Raw genomic sequence first — 20,175 nt, 5'->3', positions numbered from 1 at the left:
TCAAACACGATTAAAATTTATTTTCAACTATCCAAACCCGTTTCAAACTCGATTATTATTATCCGAAAAAGATCCGAACCTATTTAATTTTGTATATTTTAATTAATATTTTGTATAAAAATTATTTTGATTAATAATTTATATTTTAAAAATTTAATAATTTCATAAAATATTTAAATTCCATTTTATATAAAATAAAATATATAAAAATTTATAAATATTATTAAAAAATTATAAATAATACCTAAAATGTCAAACTCGAACTCGAATTGGATCCAAACTTGTTACGAATATTATTTTTTAAATCCAAACTAATTCCAAACTCAATTATATAATACTCAAATTCATCCTATTAGAATTCAATCGGATCGAATACTCATAAAAATTCAAACCATTGCCATCTCTACTTGAATGCTTGCAGTACTCCAAAGTCTTCTTCTTAGCCCATGCATAGCTTGCGACTTGGGTTATAGACTGCTCTTTGTAGAGCTAGATTCGAAAGTTGTCCTTGAATTTCTCGCTCATGCTGATATATCTAACTTAATTTAAATTTAATATCTATAACGGGTGGATCAGGATCGGGGTTTACATATTGAGTATCCATTATCTAAACTTATTTATATAAATATTTAATTAAATATAAAATATATATTTTTTATAATAATATTTATAAATTTTTATATTTGTTATTTTATATAAAATAAAATTAAAATATTTTATGAAATCATTAAATTTTTAAAATATAAATTATTAATAAAAATTATTTTTTATATAGATTATTAATTAAAGTATATAAAATTAAACGAGTTCGGGAATTTACTTGATAATAGTAATCGAGTTAAGTAATTGAGAATAAATTTTGATCGGGTTTAGAATGGGCTCGTATTTTAAAAATATTAATCGAATTTAAGTTCAGGTATACTGATTTTCACTAGTACCCTATCGGCCTAGCCATTGCCATTCCTTAATCTAACCCGAGATTCGTGAATGTTTTCTCGTAATGCTGGAATTCCTTCAACTTCCTTAGCACGTGTTTTTGAGTCACTGCTATCGGGAGGCCAATATAACCTACTTCAAAACTTAAATACTAATTAAGTATGACTTTTACAGAAATAATTGTATAAAATTGTTTCAAGAATTCAGAACCAAACTGAATTAAAACAAAAAAAAAAATGAATAACCGAACCAAAATCATATAGAAATTTCGATTCGATTCTCATTTATAAGCAAATCCCAAACTAGAACCGCACACCCCTAATGGGGGGTGTAAAACTACCCCTATTTTCCTTTTCTAGGTAGCATAAACCATAGACAACGTGCAATTAATTGTTAGAGAATACAAATAAGTGTTATGCCCATCTTTATTTTGGAAAAGTTTTGTCTAAACTCAATCCCAAGACAAAGATCCATATATTTAATAAATAAATCGCATCATACCGCTTAAATCTTGGATGCATAATTGATTTAGTTTAGATAAAAAAAAAAAAAAAAATCTCTCAATCTAATCTTCCTCCCAAAGAAGCTCCTTGACATTCTGTCAAAAAATTACCAAAATGCTAGTCATAAGAATGAAATTTAAGAGTGAAATTTTTTTGACTAACTAACTCTAGCGGTTTCTTTATCTGTTCCCAGTTTTGCCTTATTGGGAAAAACTTACAGTCTATCCTAAACTTAGGATACAAACATGTGAATTCTACTTATTTTACGTGTACATACATATTATGTGTCTTATGTCCATGATGGAAATGTGTCCAGGCAAAAATTTGCCTTATTTGGTCTACAAGAATGTATGCAAAGAAAGCAGAACCAGGAATAATGCAAGAGCCTATTCTATCCCATGTAAATAACTTAGAATATTCGCATATCTTCTCTAAAATCAACGGAGTATTAAACATTCAAGTGCACCTAAACTCGTACAATATCAGCAAAGTTAAAATTAGATTCATACATTGAACTCAATCAAGCTCAACTAGTTGAGCTCTTCTCTCTGCAGCTCTCTTCCTTATAAATATCCCCCAACGCAGAGCTGCTTTCAGCTTAAGCCATCCCACAACAGCCTTCCCTGAGCCCCTGCCACGTTCCTGTGTGCATGCTTGATCCATCTGAGGCTCATATGCTTGAATGCTGTAAGAGTAACAAGCCTCATCAGGATGATCAAGACCACTTCCCATTCCAACTTCAACACCCACACAGAACGTTTTCAGAAGTCTCTGCATGTCATCACTCTCTAACATCTCTGAACTCCTGAGCCGGATTTCTTCAGCAAAAAAGTCTTCCAATCCCTGCCCATTTCTTGGTCGAGACCAGTCTCCTGCAAAATAAGCACCCCCAGCAGGAGTTCCAATTGACATGTGATCCATGCCACCACCAGCTAATGCTGCTTGTGGATTATTTACGGTTATGACTGCATTATGATCAGAGCTTGCAAATGGAAATTCAATCAACTGAGGAACTGATGTGTGGTTATTTACAGCTTGGCTTTGTGAACATTGTATAGATGAGATACATCGCTGCTGCCCGTTGTGGTTAGAAGTAATATAGTGATTTGTGTCATAGTTGTCAACTAATGGTGCAACTGAGGCTCTTTTTCCATTCTTAGTACTAGTTAGGGCGTTCAGGACTTTGCCATCATATTCTATGACTTGATGCCAATTTTCATATGCTTGCTTGACCAGAGAATCTACTGATACCTGTATGCAAATTCAACATGAATGAGCCATTTTACTTGTAAATAAAGGTGACACAATTGTTCACTTTCTACGTTGTATATCTCGTGCTGCTGAAGGCGAGTTCCATTGCAACATGTAAAGCAAAGGAACATTGCAAATGAACTGCCACTTCTCAGTGTCTGATTTAGAGCATCTCTTATCTGACAAGTTAGCTAACTAACCATTCAGTTATAAAGGATCCTGATGGTCTGTTAATCAAACACTAATGGGAAAATTGTAATGTGATTCTTCACTGCGTTATATAAATTAAGCATGCTTCATGTTCTGTTTCTTGTCATGGTTGTAAATTTTGCTTCAATTGTTCCTTAATGTCTAATTTCAAATCATTTTACATATTTGAACACCAGCGGCATTGATTCTGGAACTCCCATTTGAGAAATTATAAGTCAAACTATATTTATCATGCGCTAAATGTTGTGTGATTTGGCTGGGATTTCTGAATGTAGGTGACTCACCTTTTGATTACGGTGAAGCGAATCCAAAGGGAGAAACTGCCCATCAGAAATAAGGCCTCTGAGTTCATAAATATGGTTGAAAAAAACACCAGTGCTGCGAGTTGCATCTGGGAAGTAAACATAAAGCCTACCCCCCAAGACGCAGGTCTTAGCATGCTCCACAGTATTTTCCCACATCCTATTGGACATTCCACTTCCAAGTATCTGTATTGCAAACATCAAAGTGGAAAACAGAAAATGAAATATATCAATAAGGAAAGAAGGAATATGAAATGAAAGGAATAGAAGTTTCTAATCGCGTTTTGTGGAAAAAGGAGGGAATGTATTCTTACATTTCTCAACTTCTGTGGATCCCGCACAAGAAGCCGAAGAAAATCTTCAACTGTTACAATTTGAGCCTTTAACAGTTTTTTGTGCAGAGCTCCATCCTTTGCTATTCTGTCCAATCTCCAAACTTCATCTTGCAAAGCAGGTGGATAGTGCTTTTTGTATACTGCAATTACACTAGCAATGTCAATTAGAACAACTTGCTCGAGAGGAAGTCATCTGAATTCTATTAAAATGTAGACTTAGGAAAGGCAGCATGGCAACTCAGGGTGCTAACTGACAACACAAACCAGAGAAAGCATCAATAAAATTAGTTGAATTAGAGTTTTTGCATTGTATTTTGAGGTGCACAAGAAAATAATTGGCTTTCAACCTCTGTAATAGGTATTTAAGCAAGGTATGCATGTTACTTGATAGCACATGCGCATGCATGTGTTATTTGACAAAGTTCCTTTCTAAAGAGTTGAAATTGAACTAGATATGAGTATGTTTTATGCATATGAATTTCTAGCATCACATATTTCCGCTATTATGTCACAACTGGATGTCCTAAGTGTGAGTCCAAAATTTATTCTGCACCATCCAAAACAAATAGAGAGAATTATCATTCAATCAGGCAAAGCATTCTGTCCTGGAATTTAGCAAAGTGAACTACAATACAACCTGTCATAAACCAGCATTCTCTGCATTACACAGTGGAAGACTGCTAGCTTTCACCAAATGTTCCTTTCTCATAAAATAGCAAGTAAGCGTCTGACTACATTGTGGTTTAAGGGCCTTATTAACAGTCCATCTTTGCAGCGTAAGTAGAAAAATACGCCCCTCTAAAGTTAAGGTGCGACCATTTTAGGTTCTGCTATAGTTAGTGCAATTCTCATGCATCTACTTATTATTCCTACCCAAGTAGGATAGCAGTGAACAGTACTTAGCCTATCAATCATAAACAAGAACATGTGGAAAACTCACATTCTCCCCGGTGATCTTTAACAGCAAACGCCTCTGTTTTAGCCTCACGAACACGCATACCTTGATTAGCTTCACAATATCCAGAAGCAACCTTAACTCCAAGCCTGAACTTTCTGCTCCTTATCCAGCTAGAATTATCGGTAAAAGACAGATCTCCAAGAGTTCCTACCCCTTCTTTCAGAGTCACCTGTAGATCCCCAGTCAGGAGAGGCCTTTTCCCTTCACGCTCTTTTACTTCATAGCCTTCAAAGAGTTCTGCAGTCCAATCTTCATCAGCCTCCTCATTGAAGTCACCTTCAAGAACCACAACATTTAGTTTGGCTGCTGATTCTAGTCCAGTTTGCATGATGCTGCCTGTGCTAGCATCTAGCAAGACAACATGAATAGCTGCTCCTTGTTCCCCCTCAACCTTCCCACCTGTGAATAGGTGAGGAGGCATCCTTGTTCTGAAATGAAGCTGTAGATTTCTTCCTTCTGGCCCTTGTATTTTTTGTGGTGACCTGATGTAAGTAGAAATGCAATTCGAGATGTCAAATATTTGAGGTTATTGCCTATTTCCCGTGGAAATATTCAAAAGTTCCCTAGTTTCATCACTTCACCAACATTAACAAGCGAATTTTTAACATCAGATCAGGCCAATGAGTGCTCTGACTAGAAACATATAACTATCCTACTTACATATAAGATGAAAGAGGAATATCAATTTTAGCATCTAAAATTAATTGAGGAGCTCACCTTGCAGCTAATTTAGCATGGCCCATTTTTGTAAGAGCACGCTCCACTTCTTCACTAACCTGTTCGTTCATTTAAATTTCCAAAATCAACAAAAGAAAAACCTTCCAGAATTGAAATCAGAGAGGAGATTGAGCCACAATAATGCCTTTGATAAATTGAACCAACGGCCACAAGAATATTGGATGAAAAGAAAACATTCATATATTGTCTAGGATTTTTACATAACATTATTTTGCAACAAATCAAATTGAACTCAGGGTTTTCTGCACATCTCTTCCTCCCAACCATTTCCATTACAACTATAAATATGGTCTAACAGGCGACTTCAGCCCCACCATACAGTCAAGTAGTTGTAGATAGAGAGCAGCAGCAGTATCATTACACCATTGAAGTTTTCAGTACAATTTCATTGTTCTTTTATCTAGCACCGATATGCATCAATTCACAACCCAGAATTATTGCAATAACAAAATAATAAAATAAAGAATTTATGACTCACAATTTTGCGAAGTAGAGGCTCCAAAGACGAGCAAAGTCTTTGCAAACTATCCAACTTCAAAGCTTCCACAATAACACTGCATGTAGATTAATTCACATATCATTGGAATGGCCTCACAAACTTGCCACAGAGAACACTTGCACAAAGTGGAGACCAGGCAAACAAACTGAAATAAAAAATTTCAATATCTCGATCAAATTAGCTACGAGTTTAAGATTCAGATCCGCTTTGGATTCTAGTTCTAGTTAACAAAATTCAATCACATCCTAAATAATCTTCCAAGCCAAGAAACAAAACTAGCACCAAATTACAAATTGCTTAAACCATGAACCAAAAATAACAAGAAGAATCAAATAAGGAACACCCATCAAGAAATTAATAACGCGAAGTATAAAATGAAAAAAGAACCTTGCTAAAGCTGGCATTTTCGCCTTCTTTGGATCAGGCAAGTGGTCAGCTTCATCTTCAACACTTTGCTCATAACTCCTTTTCTCCACTCTCCTTCCCCTTGAATTTTCCATTTATAGAAACTTTAAAAATTCCAAATATTTTTATTTGTCTTTCCAAAAATAGAATCTTAGACTCCAAGAAACTTCACAGAGAAACACCATACAACGAACATTACCAGTGCACTGAAAATTTCAGACCCCAAAAAAACAGAAAACTGCTTTTGATGACGATTTTTGGATCTCAGTTACTCTTAAGGATGGTCTGCTAGGTCAGTTTTGGAAAGATCCAATAAAAGTTGTTAGCTTTTAATGGGCTAAGATCTAAAATACAATATAAAAATTGCTCCTTTCTCATACATTATAGTAATGCAAACAAGAAAGTGAGCAAGACCAGTTACAGCTGTGTTTTAATGCATGAACATTGAATGTCTATGAAACCGCGTTCGTTGGTGAAACTTTCTCTCTCTCTCTCTCCCTCTCACAAATCAAGTGGTGTTGGATGGTGGTGGTATTTGACCGCTTTTTCTTGTTTAATGAGCTGGAAAGAAGTCAAATGCTGGCGGTGGCACGTTTGGGTCCCACTTTATTTCATATCTTGTTTTTTCAGAGTTGACGCATCTTCCTTTTGATGCTACTGTGCCCCAAAACTCCATTTCTGAATTCTGATCCAGTTCTTATCAATTTGGTTTTTTGAGCATTATTATTGTTCATACGCATTGACTAGATTTCAAAAAGTAGAGAGTTTCAAGCAAATAATACCGTATTTTTCCTCATAGTTGAAGGTAGACCATCCACGTCGAGACTAAAGAATTTCATATTAGAAGAGGCCTAATCTTGATCAAGAAAATGAAAAGTAAAAAATTTATCAAACGAGCTCTCAAAATTTTTGATATGAGCACATTAAGAATTTATTTTACCGGCATAAATTCGGAGTGTCAGAATTTCCCATAAGTAAAGAATAAAAAATTTTAATATTTCAAATAAATTAAGATCATATAAGAATTCGTTATCCCTGCATGTAAATTGGAATCTTATGTTCTCAAAGTTTCCTGTTGAATAAAGAGTACTAGCAGAGAATAAAAAAGCCTGGCTGAGTGGCATGGGGGTGACATAAACTGAAATAGGGATTAAGAGAATTCAGGTACTGCTGCTTAAGCTTACAGATCTATAACATGTCAATTACAAGTAAAAATTGTGAACGCATGTATCATTTGCTTGGCTTCAGAACACAAACAATTTGTGAGAGTTTTTGCCTTTGCTAGATGACACAAGCAATCTGCTTGCCTCCTATATAAATAATTGGCATAATTCCCCTAGTTCTACCGAAAGGAAATTTTGCATCACTTTTACAAACAATTATTCTCCTTCCCAACCAAGTTGGCGGGCCCGTTGCTCCCATAAGGAAGTAACTTTCCTCTCCCTGATAAGCAATGCCTCAGCCTGCTCCCTAGCTTCTTCACATGTTTCAGTGGCAGTATTACATTTTTCAGCTTCCCTTTGGTACTGGGAAGCCACCCGCTTCGCTTCAGCAAAAGTTACGTTCATGTGGTGTGCATGTTCTTCTGCAACAGCCTCTTGCAATTTCAACTCCTCTGTTAGAAGGTCAACAAACTGCTTCTCCATCTCCCTTTTGAGATCAGGGTCATCACTTCCACAATCTGTAACATGACCATACATTAATTATCATACGATTGAGATCATGATTCAACTAGTCATAATTCAAAAGTGTAGCATTAAGCACAACAATGAAAGAAGGGTTACTGTATTGCACAGCAGGAAGCTTCTGATGGCTCAGGATTTTTTTGCCAAAATCCTAGTTTTACTGTATGAGCAACTTGCATTTTTTGTGTGTGGGTTTTAAGGTTTTTTTTTTTTTTCCGCGGGGGGGGGGGGGGGGGGGGGGTGGGGAAGAGAGGATGGATGTGGTGTGGGAAATGATAGACAACAAATTTGCTATATTCTTAGAATGGAAAAGGTTTATCACCAAGATGGGTTAATAGAATAAATTCTAACCTGTGACTGAGAGATTGGCCAACCCTGCAAGCATAAAACAAAATCACCAAGAAAGCAAATATTAGTACGTAAGATTTTGATTTTCTCAAACTTAAACTATTGAGCAAGCATAAGCTAATAAATATTAACAGGTTGATTTAAAAAAAAAAAAAAAAAAAAAACCCTGATTTGCAAGCAACTTTCAATTGAATTGTAGATGTATGCAACTTAAACACAAAGCTATGCAAGGTAAAGTGTACAAAAAAGAAGAATCATAAAGCCAACTACTTAAAACAAGACAGGAAAGCAATTTATTCTCTCTGCAAAGAGAAGGCTTTTTATCCTATGCCAAATTCAACAATAGAGTGATCAAACTATTCATCATCAACTTCAGAGATAAACAAAAGACCAGACTAGGTCTCCACATTCTCATCCACATCTGCATCCCCTATCATCACAGGCAAAGTATAACAGACTAAAATAAGTCACAAAAAGCACAAGATAAGATCATAAGAAAAAGTTATTATAGGGCAATCCCACATATCAATAGATTTCCTATTAAGGTCTCTGGCCTGGAGACGATTGCCTACTCATGCCTACATTTTCTGTCTCCCATCTGCTCTTCAGCTAAAAGTAATATCCTAATGGACAAGTTTCTTATAAAGGGGCCAATAAAAAAAAAGGGCACATAAAACATCTTGAGTTTTAGTCAACTATCAAACAAAATTAAGAACAAGCACACTAATTACAGTACCATTGGTTACAGCTGACAACATACATTCTTTCCTTTTCCCCCCTCCCCTCCTCCCCCGAAGTGAATTTTAGCTGACAATGAACTAAATTAAGAACAAGGACATGTTGAACCAATAATAGGATGCAACAAATATTCCAAAGAAATCTAAATCACACAATTTAGCATCAAGAACTATAAAAGAAAGAACAAAAGTAAATGCGAAAATTCCTGATGAATCTATTTAAGAAGAGGCAATAATCAATTCCATGACCATTGGCTTTTTGACAGCAAACAGGTTATTGAAATATTTCTAATGAACAGGCTTGACTCTTCAAACATCTTAGTTGCAATCAGCCATGGTATGGACTGAACCCAGAACATGGTTATTCACATTTTGCTCACAAACAAAATATAAATACCATAAAAGACGAACAATAAATCTTTCCATGACGTGGAAACCAAGTGCATAGTTAATAGGATTCATCAAGTTATATTCATAAAAGGGCTTCAAGTACTGAAACCAATGCTTAATGATGCATGTAAAAGACAGATAATCATGGTAAAATTTCAACATAGCAAGTAATAAAGACTCATTTATTCTCAGATCATATAAAAGAATGTATAAGGCCAGATCTTGCTGATTCCATCCACCTCAAAGCAGGTTCATCAAACTTGCAACACTCAAAAGCATATATGGGTTTCTCCCCACAAAGTAGTTACACAGACATAAAAATATAGAAATCTAAAACCATCTACAGAAACAATTCTAAAACTCAAAAAGGAAAACCAAGTAGCCATAGTTTCTCTCCAGAAATATAAATAAGCGGGTTTCATTTTGTCGCGTATAGTGCTCAGAACAAATTGAAAACTTTCCAGATAAGATGAAAAAAAAAACCAGAAATTAATGAAGTGGGTACACCTAAATTACGCCCAAATGAACATATATATAACTTCCATTAACAAAGAAAGAGAGAGCTCAGGATCCAAAATTAGGAACAGTAATAGATCAAAACCTCAAATTGCTGAAAAGGGTAACCATTAATTGAACTCAAAGCAGAGAATCAATACAAATAAATGAAAACAACCCAGATGCACAAAAGAAAGACCCAGAAAGAAAGTGATACCAGGAGCAATCTTGAGAAGGGACAAAGGAGGAGGGCAATCACAGATGCAAGGAGGACAAGAAATTTTGGAACCAGAGTTTCCAATGGTTTTCTTAAATCTCCAATAAAGAGCAGGGCCACAGACAGCCAAAGCTGAAACAACTGCAAATATGACCAAACAGCATCTCAAGCAAGCCCCTGATCTCCTTGACATTTCTGCTTGTTTGTCTCTCAGTGTAACCTATGTACCTGAGCTCTGTATCTATCTTTTGAGCTATGGAGTTTAGGCGTCTTACTGTCCCTCGATTTGGAGATAGCGAGTGAGAGATCTAATGGGGATGCATTCATGGATAGTGACCGATGGATCATCCACTATGCTGTTGGCTTCTGTTATCGGTCAAATTACTTGGGCTAACATATATTACTCGTTTTATAATAGAAAGTGTGTCTTTATTATTATTTTTATTTTTTTAAATTATTTTTAATTTAATTCACAAATTTTATTAAAAATTATTGCTATCTTATAATTAAATAAATTATAATTAATCTTAATAAATTTAGTAATGACAATAAGGGTGGAGAATCGGCTTTAATACCAGTTAGACATCATTTGTACTAAAAATAATAATCGATGATATAATTTTCAATCTCACTGATTTAATTTGAGTTTGTTTAAGTTGAGAGTACTTAGGATTATATTAAGAAAAATTATTCGTTAATGGCTACTACTCTACCATTGTTTGAGGATTTTTACAGTAAAATTTCAATATAAATCTAGGTAGGAATTTGCTTAAGTTCATCTACAAAAGTGATGGACTGTAAGCACAAATGGGTATGAGATTCGAGAGAAGAACTCGGCTTTACAAATAATCAGCGCCGCTCGTCGTAAACTATAGTGGACCTCTATCCACTCTTCAGTGGCCAAAACCGACTCTTCAAAGCCCAAAGGAGAACTACCATACTATAGAAACTAATTTTTTTATCATTAATCTGACCATGGATCTGATTCAACTTTCACAACAGTATTCGACATCCAAGCAAAGAAAAACCTTACTAACACATAACATGGAACAACCAATAACCAGGAACCCCTCTAGGACTATTAACAACAAGCAGTCATGGAACCCAAAGTTGTTTTGCATCAACTGATAACCCGTGGAGGGAGAAGCAGGAGGAGAGGTGGTAAGCCCATTCAGGAGGGCAATGATACCTACTAATGCCAGCTCTTAAACGCTTTGGGAGGACCTCCATCCTTCCTCCCACAATATATATTTGTCGATCCTGCTAAAGCCAAAACCATGGACACACCAGAGGCACCATAACATACATGCAGCTGGAGATTCAAGGTGTCCAAAGTATCAAAACCCCAAGGAACTAACTCAGCCTCTAACCCGAAAGTCTAGCCCTTACATGCAAGGACGAAGTCATGCTTGGGCTAAGGGCAGCACTAGGCCCAGTTTTCAAAATTTTTAAATGGTACAGTGATAGTTCTCAAAAATCAATATTTTTTACTATTGTCGTAAAAATTTTATTGGACATTAAGCTCTATAAAATTTTAATAAGTATTTTAAATTTTTTTTAGGAGTATAGGCATAGTTGTCGTTTCTCAAAAAATAATATTTTTTTTTATAATTATCTATTAAATTTTGATGAGACATTGGACCCTACTATTTTAAAAATTTATTGGTGTTCATTACTAATTTTATAGAAAAAAACTCTATATTTTTTTACTGTCCTTTTGAAAAAATGATATTACAGTGAAAGACATTTTGTCAGAAAAATCCACAATGTTATTGTCTCTTGGCATATTCTTCTTCGTCAATTCTATTTTACCGTAATCATTATTTTTTTTTAAATTTAAATTATTGAATAAAATTATTAAATGAAAGTCTAGCAGCAAATTTCTCTTATTATTTTTTTTTATCAATTTAAAATTTTAGTGACTTTCTTCTTATAATCTTATTGCTATTATTGCAATCTCTCTCTTGCTATACTTTTATCATACTTAAATGATATAAAAAAAATCTTTCATAAATTAAAATCATATCATTTATTTTATTTAATCTATGATTTTAATTAAATTTATTTTTCTTGATTACTTTGAAAAAAAATTAAATTTGAGATAAATTAGACATGTTTTTTAATTTTGGGCCATCAATATATTGTAAGTTCAATAATTCCTAATGTTAAGCACTTATTATACTTTTTAAATTAATAGCAATTTCTTTTAATTTTTATCAAGTCAATTTTATTTTTTTAAAATATTTCTTGTCAATATATATATATATATATAGGGTCTCCTAAATTGAATTTCTAGCTCTATCACTGTATATATATATATATTATTTTTATGAATTACATAATTTAATTAGACCTCTTAAATGGAATTTCTGACTCTATCACAACCTGCATGTAAGGAAAAACTAATACATATAACACAACAATACAAACTTTCTATGGATCAAAAGAACCCTAAACTATTCTCACGAATCCATCACCAAAACAATGAAAACTTATTTATACACGCCGCCCCATTCTGAAGAAAGAGGAGGGCAGACCCACTCCAGGACAGGTGAGAAGAGTCTCCCTCACCCCATTGAGATGGGAGAGACCACTAGACGACAAACGATGAGGCTAAACCCTCAAAGTCGAAGAAACCAATAAAAAAAAAAATTTTCTAACTAAATAAACCATTGGAATGCATGAAATACAGAGAAATTATTCTCCAACTGCTCCAAAGGCACATCACCTTCAAATGCAAATTTATGTTGAACGCTATCTTCTATTTAAAATATAAATTTTAAAAGTATAAAAAGCAGATAATGAAGTTTTTAGAGTTTTCCCTTACTTTTATATTATATTTTTTTTTCTTTAGAGTTCTCCCTTACTTTTATATTAGATTTTTTTTTCTTCTCTATTCTCCTTTTAAAAAAAAAAATTCTTTTGTTTTTCATATCAAGAATAATTAATGTATAAAGGTTTTCTTTTTTAGAGCTTGTTATGTTATATTTATTTATTTTATATCTATTTGTTTCAATAAATAGATATATAAATATTTATTGTAAAGTTATTTCTTAGAATGAAAATAAAGGGTGTAAAATTATTTCAGCCTCTGATTAAATATTATTTTCAATTATTATTTTGTGTAATAATTAAATTATTTTCATTTATATTTAATGAATTAATTAAAATATTTTTTAGAGATTCTAATTATAAATACATTTTGTTGTACTTGTACCCATAACTAACAATTTATGAAATATATTTTATTTTCAGTATATTTAGTACAAATAAAAATATTCAATAATTTAATAAACCATAACCCATTAAATTCTAATTAAAATTTGTGTTTATAATTTTTATGTCCCAACAATTACAAAAAAAAATCTTATATTTATTATATTTTATTTTATTTTTTTTTAATTTATCAAAGCTTTACATGTACAACACTAAAATTTTCAAATCTTAATAGAAAAAAAAGTCCCAATATATATTAACAAAAATATCAATTTCTTTTATTCCTTTTTTTTTTTCTAAAAGTTTTAAAAATTTACATTTTATCACTCAAATTTTCACAAAAAGTTCCCTAAAGTATGTTCATTTTTTTTCCAATTATCACAAACTAAGTAGCATAAAACTAAAATCACAAAATTTCACCTCACATTAACATACTAATTCAAAATTTAACTAATTACCATAACTTCAATACATAATATTAACATATGTATAATTTAATTTTTAACTAAATTTATCAGAAAATTTGATAGGTATGTTAATAATGTAACACCCCTGATTTTTATATATTATTATTGGGCTTCGTGTAGGTATCCTCAATTGGCGAAATTCGACAGTTGTCCGGATCTGTGAATTTCCGGCCAGACAGACCAGCTACCGGAAAAGTCTCCGAATTGGATCGAGATTTTGGCTACCCCACCATTGTTAGGCATCCCGAGCACGTTCCCGAAGTCGGAATCGGCAAAGGTAAACCCGAACCTTGCTTTTTCGTAATTTTCTAGTGCTTAAATAGGATTAAAAATCCATAAAATATTCGTGGTAGCTTAGAAAATTACGATTCTTTTTGCAATAGCTTAGTAATATTTCTAAGGACCGCGGGGCAAAGTTTTATAATTTTTAGAGCTTATTTGAGCAGTTTTTGCAAAAATGATCAATTATAAGGACTAAATTGAAATTTTACATATTGTGATGGATGATTGATTTGATGGGCCCAGGAGGGGCTGTGTGATGTGATTGAGTTGTGAATATATGGATTGTGGATATAGAAGTGTGTTTTGAGCCCTTTTACAGGTTGGGTAGGTCCTAGGTATAGGGGAGACTCTGCCGGATTTTCGGCATGACTTAGGACGTATTTGGTCTTTTTCCTTGTTTGTATAGAGTCAAATTTATTAAATGATTGTACTGTAATTGTCAGGTGAGCCGGGACAGCCTTCTTCCTCTGCCCAGCCGCCACAGTGACCGTTGTCCAGTCTGTGAGTAGAATATTAATTTTAATTGTAATTTCGATATTATTATATGTTCAAGCATGCCCATGCATCACTTATATGCATATATTTATGTAGTTAAACTCTAGGCACAATTTATGTTGCATTCATAACGGTTGATGTGCCATGGATGTTGTTGTGGTAATTTGGAGCAGTGTGCGTGCGTTGGCGTGCGTGTGATGTGGTGTGGACTATGGATAGGACGGGTAGTCACGGCTTGAGTTCTTCGCTGGGACCCGATCCTTCTAGGGGTAGTCACGGCTTGAGTTCTTCACTGGGACCCTTGATTTGGTTATTAAGTGGAAGTCCGAGCTGAGTTCTTCGCTGGCACCAGGTTGGATTTAAGAGAGCTATATAGGGGATCAGCTCCCATATGTTATGATTGATACTACAGGGTGTGTGAGTGCTCCAAATTACCTTTTTGATGTTATGATGTGAAAATGTTATTGATGTTGCATTTCACTCTACATGGTGCATTAGTTTTAGATAGTTATAGAGATTATGGTTAAAATTGATATTTTACTCTCTGAGTCGAACGCTCACTCCTGTTCAATATTTTTCCAGGTCACAGGAGGATATTTTTGAGGTTAACCTGCTTCCTTTCCTCGCAGGTTGTTTATCAATAGTTTTGTAATTTTATTTACTCCTAGAATTTCCACATGTGTTAGAAATATTTAAATGATTCGGGTATGTAATATAAATTGTCATGTGGACCTGTAAAATTATATGCATGTTTGATGGATTGGATGAGGGAGCTGAGCTCCCATTTATTTTTATGCCGATATGAGTATGTGGAGGGTGAGCTGAGCTCCCCAATTGATGATATATTTTGTTTACAGGTCGGGTGAGTCAAAAACTCCCCGTTGAAAGGTCCACTTTATGGCCGGACTCTGTCCGGTTGGTTTCTTGAAATTGGGCCCAAATGGGCCTTAGAGTTGGGTTAATGAACAGTTAGGCTTACTACGGGCCTCGGGGGCTTTAGGCTGGCCCAGGTCCTAGTGCCGGTCCGGCCCATAGGTTGGGTCGTGACAAATGTGGTATCAGAGCTTAGGCTCCAGATTCTTAGGGAATGTTCATCTAAAGTGTTGGGAAGAGTCTACTAGGAGTCACATGCGGAGTATAGGATTATTTTTCGTCTTTTAATGTAATTCTTTGTTTCTAGATTCTACGTTATACCTCGGGAAATATAAGATTACCTCAGTTAGTGTCTTGATTTTCGTGGAGTACATAGAAACATGAAATAGATTTAGCAAACTTATTGAGATCTACCTTGGAAACACGTACTCCAATAAATACTATATTTTCGTCAGTATGGGTTAAATGGTGTGCCCATTTCGTGCAAGGCACGAGTACATAAAAGTGAGTCTTGAAAGTTGCCTAGATAAGGATGAGGATACCATTGCTGGCAGTCATCAGTGGATGACCCAGACAGAATAAGTTTATGATAATAGAAGATTCAAGAGAGATAAGAGATTAAGAGACCTAGTCTGCCAGGACGTATCGTAGTAACTATACAATATTCTCGATGTCTGTTCTGTAAGCTGCAGATTACAGTACCGACATGAGATTATTGTGTAGAGCTGCGTACTTCCCTGTAGTGCTTATGATGAGGATGTTGTAGATACTGCTTTGGTCTGATAATGCGAGCGAGTTCTATATCTGCAAAGGAGTTGGGAACTCTTGGTTAGGGATCTAGAGCTAGAATATCGAAGGTCACAGTTGGGTGGTAACTAGAGTCAGTGACCCAGTTACCCTAGCATGAGCTAGAGTTACAGTAAGAGTTGCTATCAGACCAGAGGTTTCGGACTAGTTGCAAAGTAAAGGTGACACCTATAGAGTGAGACCATCTAGTCTTCGGTATGGAATTTTGGATGGTTTTTGCAGTATGACAAACATTTTGCTTAGAGCTTAGTGAGAATAGTATACCTTGTGTGTATCAGTATGGAATAAAAGTACAACCCTACTACCTAGAGAAGGTCGAAACTATGAATATATGATTTACAGAGCTATGATATGATAAGAGAGACATTAGTTTGACATGGTTTTGGGCAAGGTGGTAAATGTTGTACCTTTGTTGCAGCAAGTTAGGATATAGTCCTATCTTTTCAGAATGGATCGAAGGTTATTACTGATAATGATGACTTATGGAATAGTGTCCCAGATGGGACTGTAGAGTGTGGTAGAGAGTAGTTGGCTCGGGTATCCTGGAGAGGATGCAAGTTCTATTATAGGAATCATATATAATCAGATCACTATAGATGTAAATCCTTTGAATTGGATGACGGGTTTGGGTGCCCGGAACCTTAAGTTTTGGCTAATTGAGTAAACATGGATAATAATAATAATAACAAATAAATAAAATTACTGCAGAATCAGTTCTCGAGGTGGTAAGGGTATTATGTAAGCTAAAGGATAAGAATAGAGATCATACAATAAAAGTATGACTGTAATTTGCTGAGTTCCTTTCTAATTTCAAATTATTCAAAACAATAGTATAATCTAATTATAATAGTGTTAAGAGTAATAAATTAGCGAAGATAAATCACAGAAGGCCAATGGATAAAGAAAGTGCAGAATGAAAGTTTGGACAATTGATTGCAGATGCAATATAATCTAAATGCTAGTGGAAGTACTAGCTAGAGTGGTCAAAGGACCAAATCTGAGTAGCACAGACATATGATAACGCGATAGAGACTTTGAAAGATATAGTTAGCAAGTACAGCTATTATGTTAGGAAGAAGAATGGAACCAGGGATAGAATAGTCAAGTTCTATTTTGGGTAAGACAAAGGAAATAAATGAAAGGACAACCTAAAGAGCGCATAATAAAAGGAACAAAGTTAAGATATAGGATAGGCTAAGTGTTATTCTTGGCAAGGAGAATGACAAGGATGGAAAACCCAAAATGGGACCACATTAGTGAGAAAAGTGATGGAGGTATGGAATACAATAATAATGAGTAAATGTTAGAAGGTGTGCGATGGTATTGCGGACTACCTAAATAGGTAGAGAAAGAGAAGTTAGTAAGCAGTAAGTTGAATAAAAGTCAGTCTAAGGGATCAAATAGGTATGATGAGAGGAAAAGAATGATAGATAATGACACATAGGTTTTAGGTTAGACTTTTGAGATAGTGAGAAGGTAGTTAGAGGTTCGTTATGAATGTCAGGCAAACATTTTTAGTGTGATCAACAGAATCACTTTATAGTGAAGCAATAACGACAGGACAATAGTAGGGGTAGAACGAAAAGTGACAAGTCTGGATGGTTATAAATCACTAGAAAGTTCAAGGATCAAATTAATGACCCTAGATAAGGGTGGAATTAGTGTTGGAAGAATTTATTAGTGAGAGAAATCTTTCAGGAATCAACAAAAGTTAAGGGCACAGTAAAAACGATGATAGATATGAATCATAGGTCGAGTATAAGTAAAGTTAATAAATTATAAAATATTATGTCAAGAAGGAAAATGGTACGGTAAAGGGTTCATGCAGATGATACCTTATAGGTAGAGCATAATTGTGCTAGGAGATGATGAAATTTGGAGAGAAAGACCAAGAAACTTAGGTGAAATGTTATAATATGACAATCGGGTGTAGTTGAATATAAGAGGATATTTTCTTTCTTTTCAAGTTTAGCTTGTGCTTTTGGTTCTAGAAGGTTATATAAGGAACAGAAACTGAGTCAAGGAGACCTAGTTATTGAGAGTTTGGTAGGCACAAATTCATACATAATTTCCTGATATGAGAGTGACAGTAAGTGCATACCTAGTATTAAGTATGAAAGGACATGAGTAATGACAGGAGTTAAATTGAGTTAGCTACTAAGGCTTGCAACTGTTTTAAACTATGAGCTGGAGGAAATACTAATTGTGGATGAGTTTCAATAGATGAAATTATTGCTAATGGGTAATTTGAGGTTGAAGTTTGGAAAGTTGTGGGCAGTATATGTGATTATATTAAGGAGAATAAACACGTGAAGTATCTTATTTAGAATTAAGGCATGACACACATTTCCCACAGCCGTGTTAGTTCAAATGGAACTTATAGTTTCTGGAGCTCCTATCCATCCAGGATGAGCAATTTCCTACTAAGGCTGGTAGGGAATGATAATGTTTTGATAGTTAAGTTGGGAAAGGGGTTACAAAAACGAATTTTCTATGGTTAATTATAAGTGTTACGAAAGGTGAAGAATGTGCTGGTAGGAGAAAATCGTAAGGTTAGAATTCCCGAAGTAATGGAACTAGTAATCAAGATAAGACTAAGAAATAAAAAGAAAATTAAAGTTGATGATGGGATAGACATCTTTGAAGGAAAAGGTGTAAGGATGAGATAGGACTAAAATTAAGGAATAAGTACAGCAGGTTGAAAAGATACCAACAATACCAAAAATAGGAAAAGGGAAGTGGATAAGATGCAAAGGACAGGAAGAGAGCTCGATAGAGTTAGTTATAATGATGAGGATAAGGAGTGTCTAACCACTGCCCCTGTGTTAACACTACCTATGAGCGGTGAAGGATACACCGTGTGTCTTGTGGACGCCTGAGTTGGCCTAGGGTGTGTTTTGATGCGAAATGGAAAAGTAGTGGCTTATGCTTCAAGGCAGCTGAAGAGGCATGAGCAGAACTATCCCACCCATAATTTGGAAATGGCGGCTGTAGTCTTTGCACTAAAAATCTGGAGACACTACCTATATGGTGAAGTGTGCGAGATATACACCGACTATAAGAGTTTGAAGTACATCTTCCAACAGAGGGATTTAAACTTGAGACAGAGGAGATGGATGGAGCTTACGAAGACTATGATTGCACCATCCGGTACCACCACAGGAAGGCCAATGTAGTAGTAGATGCTTTAAGCAGAAAATCTTCTGGCAGTTTGGCGCACATTTCAGCAGAGAAGAGACCGTTGATTCAGGAAGTACATGAGTTGATGGATCAAGGTTTAATCTTAGATCTTTCAGATGAGGGGGTCTTGTTGGCTCATTTTTCAGTGAGGCCAGACTTGCGAGATAGAGTTAGAGTTTCCCAACACAGAGACCAACAATTAATGAAGATCATAGAAAGAGTACAGCAAGGTGAAGGTGGTGAGATTGGATTTGCCAATGATGGCGCCCTAGTGCAAGGTTCTAGGATATGTGTGCCCAATGTGGACAATCTCAGGAATGAAATCATGCGAGAGGCACATTATACACTGTACAATGTCCACCCAGGTTCCACCAAAATGTACCATGATGTGAAAGATAGCTACTGGTGGAATGGCATGAAGAGAGACATAGCAGACTTTGTGTCCAAGTGCTTGACTTGTCAGAAGGTGAAGTTTGAACACCAGAGACCGTCAGGGAAGCTGCAAGAGCTCCCTATCCCAGAATGGAAGTGGGAAATGATTACTATGGATTTTGTGACTGGGTTGCCTCGTACCACGCGAGGATATGATTCGATATGGGTAATTGTAGACCGCTTAACTAAATCAGCTCACTTCTTGCCAGTGAAGATCACATATTCTGTTGCACAGTATGCCCGACTCTACATTCGAGAAATAGTCAGATTGCATGGAGTTCCTGCTTCCATAATATCTGACAGAGGGCCCCAGTTCACTTCTCGATTTTGGAGGAAGTTACAGGAGGCACTTGGCACACAGTTGAACTTCAGTACGTCTTTCCACCTCGCAGACGGACAATCGAAGGACAATCC

General features: G+C 35.2%; 2 protein-coding genes across 2 annotated transcripts; both read right to left on the bottom strand.

Moving 5' to 3' along the window:
- Positions 1–1,813: 1,813 nt before the first annotated feature.
- Positions 1,814–6,635, bottom strand: LOC110661782 (calmodulin-binding protein 60 E). The gene is made up of 7 exons (XM_021820540.2): positions 6,120–6,635; positions 5,712–5,787; positions 5,213–5,271; positions 4,478–4,977; positions 3,517–3,677; positions 3,185–3,388; positions 1,814–2,690 (listed from the first exon to the last, which is right to left on the bottom strand). The coding sequence occupies exons 1-7, from the start codon at positions 6,230–6,232 to the stop codon at positions 1,956–1,958; spliced, it is 1,848 nt and encodes a 615-aa protein (XP_021676232.2). The 5' UTR covers positions 6,233–6,635; the 3' UTR covers positions 1,814–1,955.
- A 631-nt stretch (positions 6,636–7,266) lies between these two features.
- Positions 7,267–10,392, bottom strand: LOC110661781 (uncharacterized). Its single transcript, XM_021820539.2, has 3 exons — positions 10,010–10,392; positions 8,174–8,197; positions 7,267–7,818 (listed from the first exon to the last, which is right to left on the bottom strand). Exons 1-3 carry the CDS (start codon positions 10,200–10,202, stop codon positions 7,517–7,519), a joined length of 519 nt encoding a protein of 172 aa, XP_021676231.1. The 5' UTR covers positions 10,203–10,392; the 3' UTR covers positions 7,267–7,516.
- Between the last annotated feature and the right edge of the window lie 9,783 nt (positions 10,393–20,175).

The sequence above is a fragment of the Hevea brasiliensis genome, chromosome 17, assembly GCF_030052815.1.
Source record: "Hevea brasiliensis isolate MT/VB/25A 57/8 chromosome 17, ASM3005281v1, whole genome shotgun sequence".
Classification (NCBI taxonomy): domain Eukaryota; kingdom Viridiplantae; phylum Streptophyta; class Magnoliopsida; order Malpighiales; family Euphorbiaceae; genus Hevea; species Hevea brasiliensis.
This window is presented reverse-complemented; position numbering and strand designations above follow the sequence as displayed.